This window comes from Urocitellus parryii, chromosome 15 (assembly GCF_045843805.1).
Source record: "Urocitellus parryii isolate mUroPar1 chromosome 15, mUroPar1.hap1, whole genome shotgun sequence".
NCBI classification, from domain to species: Eukaryota; Metazoa; Chordata; class Mammalia; order Rodentia; family Sciuridae; genus Urocitellus; species Urocitellus parryii.
The window spans coordinates 9,752,831-9,768,225 of NC_135545.1; the positions used below are offsets into that span (position 1 = coordinate 9,752,831).

Here is a 15,395-nt window from a genome sequence, read left to right on the forward strand (position 1 = left end):
GCTTCCTCCTGCGTCTGGACCGTTCCACAGATCACAGCTTCCTCTCTGGGAGGAGAGGTGATGGTTTCTAGAATTGGAGCTGTGCTTCCAAAGACAGACACTTAGCGTTTTCTTTTCTTATTTTTAAAAATAGAAGAACAATTCATGTGCACTGTAGACACCTTTTTAAAAACACCAATAAGGAAAAGGGACCACTTCACCGTCCCAGCATTCAGTGATCACCACAGTCAACTTGTGGCACTTCCATGAATTGTTGTTTCACTCATCAGACCCTCTCTGAGTGCCCACTGGGCTTGGCTTTGTGCTGGACAGTGCCGAGGACACAGCAGTGACTGAGACCATGCTGTGTTGCCCTGTGACGGCTCCTCCCTAGACAGCCTAGACAGGCCAGGGCTGGTCCCGGGAGCCCAGGAGGCTGGGACAGTCCAGCTAGCAGAGGGCTTCCTGAGCTGGGGCCAAGGGCTCAGGTCTGAGAGGACCCCCAGGGCTCTTTTCAGCACTGAAAAGAGCCCTGGGGGTAGGAAATGCGTTCATCATAGGGACCCTTGGGTCACTTTAGGAGGGCTGATCCGTGGGTCATTTTAGGGGCCTGGGATTCACTCTTGAGTCACTGTAGGCCATTGAAGGATTGTCCGCAGGACAGTACCTGGATCCTGTGTTCGTTTCAGTCTGGTGGCTCCAGGTGTGGGGTGGGGGGAGCGGGGGGGGGGGGTGCTGGGTGGGTCCAGGAGCGTGGGGAGGAGGATGAGCCGGGAGAGGCAGCCAGCCTCCTGGGGCTCGGATGAGTGTCGGAATGTGCAGTTAGGCAGCCCGTGGCGGCCCACACCTGCAGTCCCAGCAACTCGGGAGGCCAAGGCAGGAGGATCACAAGTTCCAGGCCAGCCTGGGCAAAACTAGTGAGACCCTGTCTCAATTTTTTTTTAAAACAGATGGGAGAGGCAGGAGATTTAGCTCAGTGGTAAAGTACCCTGCATTCCACCCCCACTACAAAATTGATAAAAATCAAGTACTTGTATGGGGCATGAGATTCAAAAGGAAGAAATCCCACCACTCATCCTTCCCTGTTTCCCCTCGATTCCTCCAGCCCCGGCAGGCACTGCTTCACCAGGTCTTTTTTGGCATTTGCCAAAGAGAAGGTTTCCATGTTTTATGACTTGCTGGCTTCCTGGGGGGTCGGGCTGGGTGCTCTGCTCTGCAGTGGCAGGCCCCCCTCCTGCAGGGCGCACAGCGTCTGTCTTCCTGCAGCCCCTCTCCGTGTGGTGACGTCACTCTCACCATGGCTCCATGCTGAGCTACCCTGGTGAGGAATTCATTTCCTCCATTTGCAAGGAAGCGGCCCCTGGGGAGGTGCCTGCCGTCCCTGCATCCCTGCGTCCTGCCCCCTGTCTTAGCAACTTGCTTCCTGAGGAAGGAGTTACATCCCAGCCACCTAAAGGTCCCCATGCAGGAAAACGGCCACATGGCACAGTTGACTGTGGCCAGAAACTTGGCTGTCCTGGACTCTGGGTGGAGATGGCCTCCTTTCCCCTGGGCCTTTCTGGCACTCGCTAGTCAGCCACTGTGTTGTGACTAGAGTGTCCACGGTGCCCGTGGCCTGGAGCCCTGGGGCTGGGAACATTGGAGCCAGGAGTTTGGGCTATTGTTGATGCCCCTGGACGAGGGGCAGCAGTAGAGTGAGAAGCCACTGTCCCCTGAGAAATGCCAGTCACTGGGGCCGGGGTGGGGGTGGGGAGTCTCTGGTGAAGACAGAGGAGGGGCACCTGAGCAAGAGGGGTCTGCGGCCTAGAGGAACAGACATCTCCTGGCAGCAGGGGGTGACGCATGGCATCTGTGCTGTGCCCCACCCAGGGCTGGGGACACTGTGACTGAATCAGGCCCAGGCCCTGACTTTATAGGCCTCACAGTCCAATAGGGGATTCAGACTTGTCACCACATAGTGACAACCCAGAATGTTCGGAGCAGGGGTCTGGGAGTCGGGGGAGGCTTCCTGGAGACAGCTGAGGTGGGGTGCTGTGGTGTGGCGGACAGATTAAGGGACAAGTCTCGGGGCAGAGAGACCCACATAACCCATGGGCAGAGGTCAGACCAGGAGGTAGGATGTGTTTTCAGAAACAGAATCCTAACAGGGCTGGGAGGAGGCCGCTGAGCGCACTCACCTCCCGGAGCTTCCTCACCCCCCTCTCGCTGCTCTTTTTCCAGTCCTGCCAGTGGGATTTTGACCTCTTTCCCGGGGCTCAGTTTACACACCCAGGAAGTGACAGAACCAAGATTGGGGTCTAGGTCTGCGTCTGCAAAGTCCTGTCTGCCATGTGTGACTCTTGGCCTGAACCAAGGTTTGTGCAGGACCCTGGGCTCCTGGGCAGTCCCTCCGCAGGGCCATCAGGTGGGTGGGAGGACCCTCGTCCTGGAGAGGAGGAACGAGGGCTGAGAGGGGCAGTACTGTGCCCATGGCCACATGGCAACACTTGGACTTGACGGTCAGTGAGACTTTTTTCATTGGGTACACAGGCAGGAGGTGAAGGAGCGGCCGTGACATGGTGTGATAAAAGTCCCAGCAGAGTGACCATAGCGTGGGTGAACAGCCTGGGCAGGTGTCGCGGTGTGGATGTGAGGTGAGGTGTGAGGCGTGGATGTGGATGTGGATCTGAGACAATGCAAGAACGTTCAGGGGTAAATGATCAGTTTATGAGAACTGTAGCCCAGCAGTGGATTAATCCACTTGAGTGGATGAACTGGGGAACTGCCAGCAGGTAGGATGTGGCTGCAGGATGTAGGCACTCGGGCATGTCTCTGGGGTCTCAATTTTGTCCCTCTTGAGCAGACCCCCCTCTCTGCATCCTGGATGTCACGTCCTGAGCTGTTTTCCTTCCGCACGCCCTCTGCCGGGTCTTCGTCACCTCAGGCCCAGAGCTGTGGCGTCAGCCAGCCCTGGATGACCCTCTGAAACCCTGAGCAAAGTGAACTTCTCCTCCTCCGCATGATCCTTGTCAGGTCTTTTGGTCACAGTGACAGGAAAGCTAACTAAGACAGCAGGTACTGCCGGGTGCCTTGGGAAAGCCACCTGTTAGTCCTCAGCTCCTGGGGAAGGCAGTCTCCTTTCAGTCCTCAGGCAGGACAGGCATTAGGCAGTGAAGGTGTAAAATTAGTAACAGGAATGGTACACGCCATTGCAGTGCTTATAATAGCATCCAATACAGTAAATTTGAGGAACGAAGGAAATAGGAGCCATTCATTCCCTAGACATTTCCCTAGTGCCTTCTCAGCCAGTTCCCAAGCGGGGGTCTCTGGGAACCTGCCCTTCCTGAGCCCACAGCCCTTGTCTGGGAGCTGACGGAGGCGCTGCCTGGAGAGCAGGGAGAATTCGCCAGTGAGGCCTGAGGGAACCTGAAACAGCGAGACCTGCCTTTTGGCAAATGGCAGCTCTAGCTGGAACGTTTCTATAATTATTGGAGAGGAAGACACTGGATCTATGTTTAAAAACCAATTTAACCCAGAATAGTCAGTGTCGGGATAGGGAAGCCCAGAAGCTTTGGGCGCCTTGAAGACGCGTCTGACCCAGCCTAGGGTTCAGGGAGGGCTGCCTGGGAGAGGGGCAGTCCAGCTGGGATCTGAAAGATGAATTGGGACAAGACAGGAGAAGAGAAGTAGAGGAAGGGTGTCCCAGGCAGAGGTGAACAGGACAGCTGGCCCAGTCCTTGCAAAGTGTGTGGCTCAGTGAGGGAGACAGAGCTGTCACCAGGGATGCCCAGGGGTAGAAGGGCTGGGGTGTAGACATAGGGCTAGGGGATCCCAGAGGGAGGTGAGGTGGGGAGCTTCCTGAGGGAGAAACACCTGAGCTGTGCCACTGAAGGACAGACAGGAATGAGCAGGTGTGCAGCAGAGGAAGCCGGTAAAATGAACAGGTTCTTTGAAAAGAGCAATACCAGGGCTGGGGTGTGGCTCAGTGGCAGACCACCTGCCCAGCATGTGTGAGGCACCAGGTTTGATTCTCAGCACCATGTATCAATAAATTAAATAGAGGTCCATTGACAACTTAAAAAAATTAAAAAAGGAGAAAACATCAATACCAATTGAGGGGGGAAAGGAAAATACAAATTTCCTAGAAAGGAATGAAAAATGAAACATCAGGACAGATCCCAACTTTAGGATAACAAGAAAGTTATGAACAATTTAGCTAGTAAATTTGGCAACCTAGAGGAAATGACCAATTTCCCGGAAAAGCAAAGTATTGATACAAGAAGAAATAGGAAATCTTGAGCCAGGCACAGTGGTGCACACCTGTGATCCCAGGGGCTTGGGAGGCTGAGGCAGGAAGATCACAAATTCAAGGCCAGCCTCAGCATTTAGGGAGCCCCTAAGCAACTCAGTGAGACCCTGTCTCTAAATAAAATTCACAATAGGGCTGGGGATGGGGCTCAGTGGTTGAGTACCTCTGAGTTCAATCCCTGCTACCCCACACACACAAAAAAAAAAAAAAAAAAAGAAAGAAAGAGAGAAAGAAAAAGGACATCTCAATAGTCATATACCTGTTAGAGACATTGAATCCATAACTAAAAACCTTTCTGTAAAGACACCTACAGGCCCAGATGGCCTCACTGGTGAATTCTTCTAGACATTTAGGAAAGAAATGATAATATTGCCCAAACTCCTTTCGGTAAAAACATCCGGTAGAATATTGATATCAAAACCTCACAAAGCCATTATAAGACAGGGAAATTTTAGGCCAAAGTCTCTCTTTCATGAATATGGGTTCTGTTAGACCAGGACACAAGAAAAGACCACTGACTCCAATTAAAATCAAATTAAAGCAAGCTTATTATTTCCACCCGCCGGGCTGCCTCTCCCACCCAAAACCGAGGGAACAAGACAGCAGCCGCAGCTTTCCTGCAGCCCAGCTTTATAGCCCAGAAAGTTACAAACAAAGCGGGGGGTTAGAGATAGCAGAACTCGACAGCATCACACGAATGGTAGTTCACATTTTTGCTGGCTGGTCCCAACATCAGAATTTATGAAGGCCATTAGAGCCTCAGAGAGGGTCGTTGTCTGGCCAGGGAAGGCCAAGATTTGTGAGGCGTCACTAAAGTTTCAGAGAGGGCTGCTGTCTGGTCAGAGAGCCAGGCAGGGGTGAGTTCAAGGCATGGGCAGGCATTCCAAGCAGGTTCAGAATTTGCAGTAATTTATAGTAAAGCCAAAATTATCTTTTCATGGCTTTGTGACGAGATGGCTCCCAATTTTAAGAAAAGATCAGGTTGGGTCTATCAGTATCCTAGACAAAAATATTAGCAAATAAAATCCAGCAATATAAAACAAGAGTAATCCATTATGTCCTAGTGGAATTTATTCTAAAACTGCAAGGTTGTTTTGAAGATTAATTGACCTCAGGAATAGCATAAAGGAGAAAAGCCATATTATACAGGAAAAGCAGCTGATAGAGTTTACCACCTGCTCATGATCAACTCTTACAAACCCTTACAAACACTCCAGTGCTGGGGTAAGACAAGGGTCCCCTTCTAGTCAGTACTGTCCTGGCGGTTTTAGCCAGTGTGATTACGCAAAAAATTAATTAATTAAGCACACAAAGATTGGAAAAGAAGTCAGTTGGTTATTGACTAATGACATGATTACGTATGTGAAGAAGCAAAAGAATCTGAAAACAAACTCAAGTGATTTTAGCAAGGTTGCTGGATACAAGATCAATATATAAAAATCAATTGTATTGATATACATTGTCAATAAGCAACTGGAAAATGAATTTTAAAATGCCATTCACAGCATCAAAACCTCAAAATATGTAGGAATAAATTGGATAAAAGATGTGAAAGAACTCTAACTCCAATACCACAAAATACTGCCAAGAGGAACTAAGGAAGACCTGGAGAAGTGGGAGTGTTACCCCATGGACCCCAGGACGCAGTAGAGTTATTAAGAATGTCCAGCCCTACGTGGTGAGGCCTGCCTATAATCCAGAGGCTCAGGCAAGAGGATGGCAGGTTCAAAGCCAGCCTCAGCCGTTTAGCAAGGCCCTAAGCAACTTAGCAAGACCCTGTCTCAAAATAGAAAATAAAAAGGGCTTGGGATGTGGCCCCTGGGTTCAATACCTGATGTCCAAAAAAAAAAAAAAAAAAGGAAAGGACACCTCAACAAGATGTCATTATATACCCATCAAAATGCTGAGGTTAAAAAGATCGACAGCACCCTGGAGGTCTCAGACACTGCCTGTGGAGAATGTCAGTGGCTGCAGTCCGCGGGACCCGGCACTGTCTACTGAGCTAGAGCTGGGTTTTGTAGCAGTCCTGCTCCTAATTACGACCCGAGAGAAATGAGTGCTTGTAAAGCCAAAGAGCCGTACCCACATGTCCATGGCAGCCTTCATCAAGAACCAGAATTCTGGAAAGAGCCAGATGACCATCGACAGGAAACTATGGCATTCTGTAGTCGACTCCTGAGCAGCAGGAGGAGGTGCAGCCCTGTCGTCTGACTCCTCCCAGTGCCTGTGCAACTTCAAGAAGGGGCAGCACTGAGGTGCAGCACTGGAGTTAGGAGTGAGGGAGTCCCCTGCCAGACGGGTAGTGACTAGCAGGGTGCCTGGGGCCTGCTGGGCACTGATCTGGGGTCACGGGGGACCAGGGTTTCAGCTCTGCCAACATTGGCAGCCAGGTGATTCCTCTAATGTTTTGCAGTGTCCAGGAGGGAACTCAGCACTGCGCGTGCTAGGCACGCACTCTGCCACCTGGCCACACCCCAGCCCCAGATGAGTCTGAGTTGTGGGGCTGCCCTGGGCAACACAAGATGTCGAGCAGTATCCCTGACCTCTCTCCACTAGATGCTGGTCGCATTTACCAAGTTTTGGCAACCAAAACTGTCTCCTGACTAGTCAGTGTCTCCGTGTGGGAGGGGACAGACAGGGAGTAAAGTCACCCCTGTGGGGAACTCCTAGCTTGCACAAATGTAAAATACCATGGAGCTGACCTGACGGCCAGTGAGTGTTCTCCCTTGGTACTAGTGATGGATTGAACCAAGTGCTCTCTACCTCTCAGCTACGTCCTCAGCCCTTTTTATTTTTTATTTTGAGAAAGGGTCTCAGATTTCTGAGTTTACAGGTGTGTACCATGACGCCAGTGTGAATTTTTTGTATATAATTTCTCAGTTGAAAAGTCAGCCCTAGGCACATGTATGAATGAACGTATGGAGCAACACTACATCGTGTACAACCAGAGAAATGAAAAGTTGTGCTGCAGTTGTGTACAATGAATTGAAATGCATTCTACTGTCATGTATACCTAGTTAGAATAAATTAATTAATTTAAAAAGTTTTTAAAAGTTTGCCAGGCGTGGTAGTACATGCTTCTAATCCCAGCTACTCAGGAAGCCAAGGCAGAAGTTTGCAAGTTCAAGGCCGGCCTGGGCAACACAGCGAAACCCTGTCTCAAAATAAAAATAAAAAGAGCTGAGGAAGTAGCTTAGTGGCAAAGCACCCCTGAGTTCAATCCCCAGTACCAAAAAAATAAAATCTAGGCCCATGCTGTCAGCCTCTGACTGTGACCTAGTTACACACACACGAACACACACACGAACACACATAGAACAAGACCAAAAGTTCTGGGAGCTGCATCACAGAGGCCTCCTCTCTCACTTAGTCGCCCACACTGAAGAGTTGGTGGGTGTTATTTTCATTTTTTGGATTTGGCAGAGGGCAGACTGTGCAGAGTATAAGGGACCTCGTCTTAGCCACCCCGCAGCCCGTGTGGTCAAGCCTGATAATGTGTGAGGGTGATCAGGGTCTGGGATAGGGGAAGAGCTGTGGGTTTCCTTCCTGACCATGTCAGGAGCCCAGGGAGACAGTGAGAAGAATATTGAAAACTAGCTGGACACAGTGGGCGCACCTGTCATCCCAGCTACTCGGGAGGCTGAGGCAGGAAGATCGCAAGTTCGAGATCAGCCTGGGCAACTTAGCAAGACCCTGCCTCAGAAATAAAAAAGGATGGGGACAGTTCAGGGATATGTTGCTTTCCTAGCACGCATGAGGGGCTGGGTTCAATCCCTAGTACCAAAAAACAATACTAATAATATTATACAGGAATAAAACAGGCGCAAACCACCTGTAAAACAGGAGGCAGAGGAGGACAGGCTGCCTCGGGACCAAGTGCCTCTCTTTTAGAGTGGGCTGGGGGACCAAGAGGAAATGACCGTGTGAATTCAAGCCGGCTTCAGGTAGAAAAGACTCAGGCAAGACAAGTAGCAGGCACCTACTACCAGATGTCAGGGAGATGATGCTGGGTGCCTGTGCAGGTTAGGGCCGTGGTGCGGTAAGTCTGATGTGGGCCTAAGGATGTGGGTGGCTTCACATTTTATAGTTTGAGTACTTTGTTTTCATGTAGGGTGTCGCTTTTATTAGTAAAAAAAAAAAAAAAAAAAATGGAGGAGGGTTTGGTTTCTTTGTTTTTTAACCAGTTCTTCTGCCTGCTACGGGCAGGACACTTGCAGGAGGCAAGACTGGGACAGGGACCCATTTATGCATTAAGCAGAGACATAGTAAGTTAGTACCGTCCATGTGCACTCACTCAGTGACCAGCAGGGCCCCTCCCAGCCTTCTGCTCCTGGGACCTGACCTCAGCTCCAGCAGAATGTCCAGTCCTCCTGCCACCCTGCCCCTGTGAGGCCAGGGGAGTAGCATGGACCTTTTAGTGCCTGATAAAGTTGACAATGAAAACTCAGCCTGATGAGGCAGGAGGACCACAAATTCAAGGCAGCCTGGGCAACTTAGGGAAGTCCTGTCTCAAAATAAAGAGAGCTGGAAATGTAGCTCAGTAGTAGAGTGCCCGGGTGCCCCGGCAGTCAGTCTGTCTGTGGTCTGCACGGTGTGGAGGCGCTGCTTCTCTGTGTGACTGCTGACACCGTCAAGCAGAGCGGCTGCATCTTTCATTTGACTCTTGCAATCCACAGACTCTAGTGATTAGGCGCCTATCAACGTCCAGTTTACAAAATAAAATGAATTTACAAAATACCATTAAAAAGAACAAGCGCCTCTTTTGCAGTTTGAAATTTTACATTCCTTTTGGCCCTTGAAGCTTGAATTTCCAGTTCTCATCCCCACAGAATTTCATCTAATCATATCAGCAATCAAATTGTGTGTAGAAATTTACATTTTAATTTCCTGTGACTATAGGTTCTAAATGCTACCATATTTTCTTCTGGACTGAGTGAATTTAATTATTACTAGTACACAGTTTCTTAAAACATTCATATGTTGTTATACATTTTCATGAGTAATTATTAAACATCAAAAGGAAAATGTAGGGGCTGAGCTTGTGGCTCAGTGGTAGAGCGCTTGCCTACCATGTGTGAGTCACTGGGTTCAATCCTCAGCACCACATGAAAAAGTAAATAAAGGTGTTGTGTCCACCTACAACTAAAAAGAAATTTAAAAAAGGAAAAATGTAGCTGGGCATGGTGGCACATGTCTGTCATCCCAGCAACTTGTGCAAAGTACCACAATTTCCAGGCCAGCCTGGGTAATTTAGTGAGATCCTGTCTCAAAATAAAAAACAAAGCTTCTCATTCTCGAGACAGCCCACATTCTCCCTTGAATGTGTATCTACTTTCTTAAATAAACCTCTGTCTAGGCCAATCATAAAAGGGCTGGGAAATGCATCTCAGTAGTAGAGAACCCCGGGTTGAATCCCCAACCACAAAATAAAAATGAATGATCCTGGTGGTGTCCTCCTGAAATTCCAGCTACTTGGGAGGCTGTGGCAGGAGGATCCTGACTGAGTTCCAACAAGCCAGCTGGGCACCTTAGGGAAACCCCCATCTGGGGGGGGAAAAAAAAGAAGAAGAATAAAATAAAAGAATAAAAGGTGATTGCAGTGTCAAGTTCTTGTAGTCCCAGCTACTCGGGAGACTGAGGCAGGAAGATCTATTGAGCCCAGGAAGTCAAGATCAGCCAAGGCAGCATAGCCAGACCCTGTCTCAAAAATAAAAAAGTAATATATGTTGGAAAGGAGTCTCCAGAGAAGCTAGACAGGGCTCAGTGACATCATTACCTGTACCCTTGGATGAATATTCATTATTGCAGGAGCCAGGCAAAGTCAACATCAATTCTGCTTTGGTTTTAAAAGCACAGGTGCTGAGAATGTTCCCTCCTAAAGACTCAGCCAGGCAACCCGGCGCCACTCCACCTGAGCTCGTTCTGCGGTGTGTGCCAAAACCTCATGAAGAGCTCATAAGGCAGCTCCACCTTCAGGGCTGATGACAGTCTAGGACTGGAGCCACTGGCAAAAAGGACTAGTTATCCCGCAAAGGCACCTTAGCATCCACTCCCACATTTCAACTGGCCTTCCTTGGGAGTCAGGAGGTCCCCCGCGCAGCCTCAGCAGCCGCAACTCTGCATTTGGGGAAGATAAGGGAGGGGGGAAATTTCCTGGGAAATGGTGGGGCGGCAGTGCCCGGAGAGAACAGCCCCAGCCCCGTGCCCTGCATGGTGGCTTAAGGGAAGGGCCAGCGGAGCTCAGCATCCGCCCATTGCATGTTCTGGGTGCTTTGGGAGCTCCGGGTGACCCTCCAGGGGCGGGGCATCTCCCTGAGAACCTCCCTCGGTGCAGGGTCTCTTTCGCTGTATTGTACTTTAAAAAGATGCCCTCGGGTCACCCCAGGCCAGGTGACTTTGCCATCCCTCAGTGACCCCGGGAAGGCACCGGCCTAGTTTAAAGCCACCCTGCTCCGCCACTGCAGGCTTCTCTGGCCGTGGGTCGGGGTGGCTGCAAACCCGACACCGTAGCGGAGGGGCGGGGCTTGCAGGGCCCCCAGCCTCCTGACGCCTCTCTTCCCCCGCAGTGTACCACTGGGTGGAGATGCGGACCAAGATGCGCATCATGGGCTTCCGGGGCACAGTCATCAAGCCGCTGAATGAGGAGGCGGCGGCGGAGCTGGGCGCGGAGCTGCTGGGCGAAGCCACCATCTTCATCGTGGGCGGAGGCTGCCTGGTGCTGGAGTACTGGCGACACCAGATGCAGCAGCGCCACAAGGAGGAGGAGCAGCAAGCAGCCTGGAACGCGCTGCAGGACGAGGTGGGCCGCCTGGCCCTGACACTGGAGGCGCTGCAGGCGCAGGTGCAGGCGGCGCCGCCGCAGGCCGCCCTGGAAGAGCTGCGGGCCGAAGTGAGGGAGGTGCGGGCCCAGCTCGCAAGGCCTGCGACCCAGGCAGTGGCGCCCCAGGCAGTGTCTTCGTCCAAGATGTAGGAGGCTGCGGAAACCTGAACTTGGATGTGGCCATGTGTGCCCCAACGTGGCCTTCTCCCTGCACCAACTCTGCCTGAGCTGGCCCTGGGGAAACCACCGGGATCTTAATGCAACTTGGCATCCGGTCACTCCCACTGACCAGGCGGTGGAACCTTCCCCTGGGACCAGCCCCCAGCGAGTGAAGCGTTCCTGTGGAGCCCCTCCAGCCTTTAACACTGCTACCGTCCACACTGTTCAGCCCCACTCAAACCACCCCAGCCTACACACAGGGTCTTGGCCAGCAGCCGTGGCTGTACTGTTCTGGCAAAAGAAAAAATGGAACCTGAGCTTAAGCGGAATCATCTTGTCATTATCTTATCCCCCAGGTACTTGATCAGCACGGCCTTTCCCAGGCCCATCCAGCAGAGGAACCCTCTTGCCCCTTGTCAGTTGGTACCGACCACAGTGGGGAACTGGGCGGCTTTCTCTCCCCCCACCTAGAAGGTCAGCTACAGCTGGGCTTCCCTTTCCCCTCGGCTTGATCCCGAACCTTCCAACAGAACCCTCATCCATTAGTCTGTGGCACAACCCACTAACCCACTGTCATGGCTCTGCAGGGTCTTTCTTCTCTGTAGAGTCCCCAAGATGTCCATTCCACGGTGGAGAATGTGATCCTGGTTGGGCTTCTGTCTTTCAGTCTTAACCTGCCACCTTCCCTGTCCTCAAAGTCCCTGGCCTTGGGCTGAGACCTGTGCCCTCCCCCATCTTCCCCACAGCATTCCTCAGGAGCCTCTCCCACCAAGGATTAGTTCTGCAGGTCCCCATCTGCTCCTGCTGTCCCTGGGCTGCTCCACAGCCCCGTGTCAGGACCCTCCTGCCTCAGGGCCCCAGGACTCTCTGTCCTGCTGGACAAGACTGCCAGGTGGTCTCGCCTCTATTTTAAGTTTCCAGGACACTGGCACACACTTAGGAATGTGATGGCTTTAAACCTCAGGAGCATGTTCTGTCACAGTTCTGGAAGCCGGAAGTCAAGGTGTGGTGGAGCCATGCTCCTCCTCCTGGCTTCTGCCTCCATGTCCTATGGCCTTGTCCTCCTAGTAAGGACACCCGTTAGCTGAATTTAGGGCCCACCCTGAATCCAGGATGATCTCGCTTCAAGACCCTTAACTTACCTACAAAGACTTTTCTCCCAAACGGGGTCCCATCCACAAGTTCTAGGCCATGAACTTATCATTAGGGGGCCCACCATCAGTTATGCTTCCCCATCCCAAGATTCATGAAGAGCCTACAACCTCCTGGGTCCTATGGCCTCCCCACCGGGTGAGAGGAACAGCCCAGCAGCTTCCTTCACCACTCGGCTTCTCTTTCCCAGTTCACACCCAGAGAGCCATCAGCATTCTGTGTGACTTCCTGGTTAGGACACCCCCACGCCCTGCGAAGGTGGCATCTTAAAGATGCATCCCAGAACCACAGATCTCCAGAGTAAGCCCAAAGCTCGTTAACATTAGGAGAGAAGCTGGGAAGGTTCTGGTGGGAAGGGGACCAGGAGTCGTCGTATGAGCTCGTCCCCACCTGGGGACACTGAGGCCCAGGGGAAGCAAAGAGATTTGTCTAAGTGCCCCAACCCAGGAGGAACCAGCTGCCCCAGGAGTGGGCAGAACCCAAGGGAGGGAAAAGCCTCTGTGCTCTGGGGCCCAGGTCACCTGACTGCAGCTGCTCCAGGTGGAGGAGGAGGACGATGATAGGCAGGTTACTGGGCAGAAGAGGGGAGACGCCTCTACCCAGAGGCACTGGGGACCTGCCATCCCCTCTCAGAGCAGCCCCAGATTACACCCAAGATCTCAGCCTCCGTGAATAGGGCAGGTTTGCCCACTGTGCCCACTGCCACGCAGCTCCAGGGGAGGGTGCGAGGGGCGGGACTGGCCTCCCTCTTCCCACTTTGCCAGGGGAGTAGAAACCACCTGGATGCAGAGCTGCCCCAATAGAAGACCAAACCACGGGGGTTCTGAGGCCGAGTTTGATTCCTTCTAGAAAAGGGGGAGCAGCTGGTGTGGAGGAAGCCGAGGAGGTAGGTCCCTTCAAAGCTGGGAGAGGCCTAGGTATGTGAACAGATGGGGAAAGGCCAGGGCAGAGGGTGCTGCGGGGAGGGGTGGCGGTGGAGCCAGAGAAGGAGGCCCCTGCAGGTCCACCCGCCCTGACATCTTGGTGGAGGCCAGGGGCTCTGGGCACCCCTGGTGTTAGTATGCACAGTTGTTATCCAGCAGGTCAAGTGCACCGAGCTCTGGGTAGATGCCGGCAGCGTTCTAAGTGCTTTGAGTGATCCCTATGTCATTGATGAGGAAACCGAGGCACAGAGAGGGAAAGTCACCTGTTAAAGTCGCCCAGGCAGAGAAGAGGTGAAGGTGGGATGTTAACTTGGACAGTCCAGGCCTGAGCCCCAGGTCCTGACCCTGGTTGAGCTGGAGCCTTCAAACTTGGCCTGACATGTCCCGACAGGTGGCCGGTGTGGGCAGCTTCCCCGCTGTGGTGGTGGGTCCTGTGGGAGGTGGGATCAGAGTGTGGAAGTGCACAGAACCCCCTCAAAACGCCTGAGGCCAAAAGGTGGTTCTGGGCACTGGTTTCCTGCTGGCTGCGATCTTGAGATGTGGGGAGAAGGTTAGAATAAATGTATTTATGGAGCTGGCTGGTCCTCAAGTTGATGCATCCTTTTTTAATATATTTTTTAAAAATCCCTGTTAGCCTTTAAAAAAAATGTACTTCATTTATTCTCTCATTTTGGAATGTTCCACTGAATTGCCCTCTGTATGTCCCACCCTGTTCTGCCCCACCCTGGGGTCACGGTGGTGACTGAAACAGCCCCAATCCCACCTTCACGGGGCTCAAAGCCAGTGGGGGGACAGGTGCGACTTTTCTCTCCCCCTCCTGTGGATGTTTAGGAAGGGGCTGGGCTGAATCCAGACGCCCCTCCCCAGTGACTCAGGACCTCAGAGTCTGGAGACCGGAAACCTATTCACACCACCTCAAGTCTCATGTCCTGAGGCTCTGCCCCTCCCATCTCCTGGCAGACCCCGTTGTCCCCTGCGTTCATTTCCCTGTTCAGCAGACCCTCACCTAGAGGAGCCAAGATGGCTGAGAGCCACCCCAGGAGAAAATGGCCTTTACAAAAGCTCCAGCCAGGTCCCCTGGCCCACAAGGTCCCCCTGAGCTGGCTACAGTGAGGTTGGGTGGCCAGGAATGGGACCCCAGCCCCAATGGCTTGGGAACATGGACAAAGGGAGAGAAGCACACTTAGAGGAGGACGAGGGTGTCCTCGTGCGCCTGTGAGGACGCCTGCCTGTCTGCTGAGCATGGTGTGTGGGCTCGCAGGGCTGCAGCCTCCATCTGGGGATCAGCCCGAGCAAGACCAGGCTGGTGCCTGCCGTCTCGGAGCCAGCTCTAGTGCAGGAGCTGAAGAGCCAATCCAGTGTTGGGCCCAGGAGCTGGGGACAGGAATGGCTTTGTGGATCAGATGGTCAGGGGGAGCAGCTTGAGAGGAGCCCTGAAGGCAGCTGCAGGGAAAGAGAGTTTACTGTGGAACAGAGGAGATTGTGGCTGCCAAATAGAACAGAGTTGGCAGACGATGGTGGCCCCTGAGCCAGCCAGCTCAGGCTGCCTGCTGCCTGTCTTTATACATAAAGATTTATTAGAACACAGCTGTGTTCACTCGTTTTCTCATTTTCTACCCTTTGTACTACCGTAGCAGAGCTGAAATAGTTACTTTCTGGCCCTTTACAGAAAGCCCTTACCAACCCCACAATAGGACAAAGGCAGAGGGCTGGGTGAGGGGTCAGGCAACGAAGCCGGCCCTTTGGCCTCAACAGGCTCCACGCTGCAGGGTCACACCAGCTCCGGAGCACCCCATGGGCTTGCTGAGGCCTGCAGGACACATAGCCACCCCCACCACTTCCTTCACCCCACTGGAACTGTCCCCACCAACTGCACGTGCCTCTGAGCCTCCATCCAGACACCCCCCCCCCCCCCCCCCCGCAACCAGCCACCGCAGGAGTTGGAGAAGCCAGAGCCTTGGCGCATGCCTGTGACTCGGGAGGCTGAGGCAGGAGGACTGCAACCTCAGCAACTTATGAAGGCTGTAAACTCAGTGAGACCCTGTCTCCAAATAGAGAATAACAAGGGCTGGGG

The 15,395-nt window shown here is 52.6% G+C and overlaps 1 protein-coding gene across 1 annotated transcript in view; it reads left to right on the top strand.

Annotated features, from left to right (window-relative positions):
• The window catches only part of Opa3 (outer mitochondrial membrane lipid metabolism regulator OPA3), a 37,611-nt gene extending 23,717 nt beyond the window's left edge, over positions 1 to 13,894 (top strand). The window contains exon 2 of the mRNA XM_026403771.2: positions 10,834 to 13,894. Coding sequence (XP_026259556.1) covers positions 10,834 to 11,237 — 404 coding nt within the window. The 3' untranslated portion in view covers positions 11,238 to 13,894. The remainder of the gene's footprint in view (positions 1 to 10,833) is intronic.
• Positions 13,895 to 15,395: the final 1,501 nt, after the last annotated feature.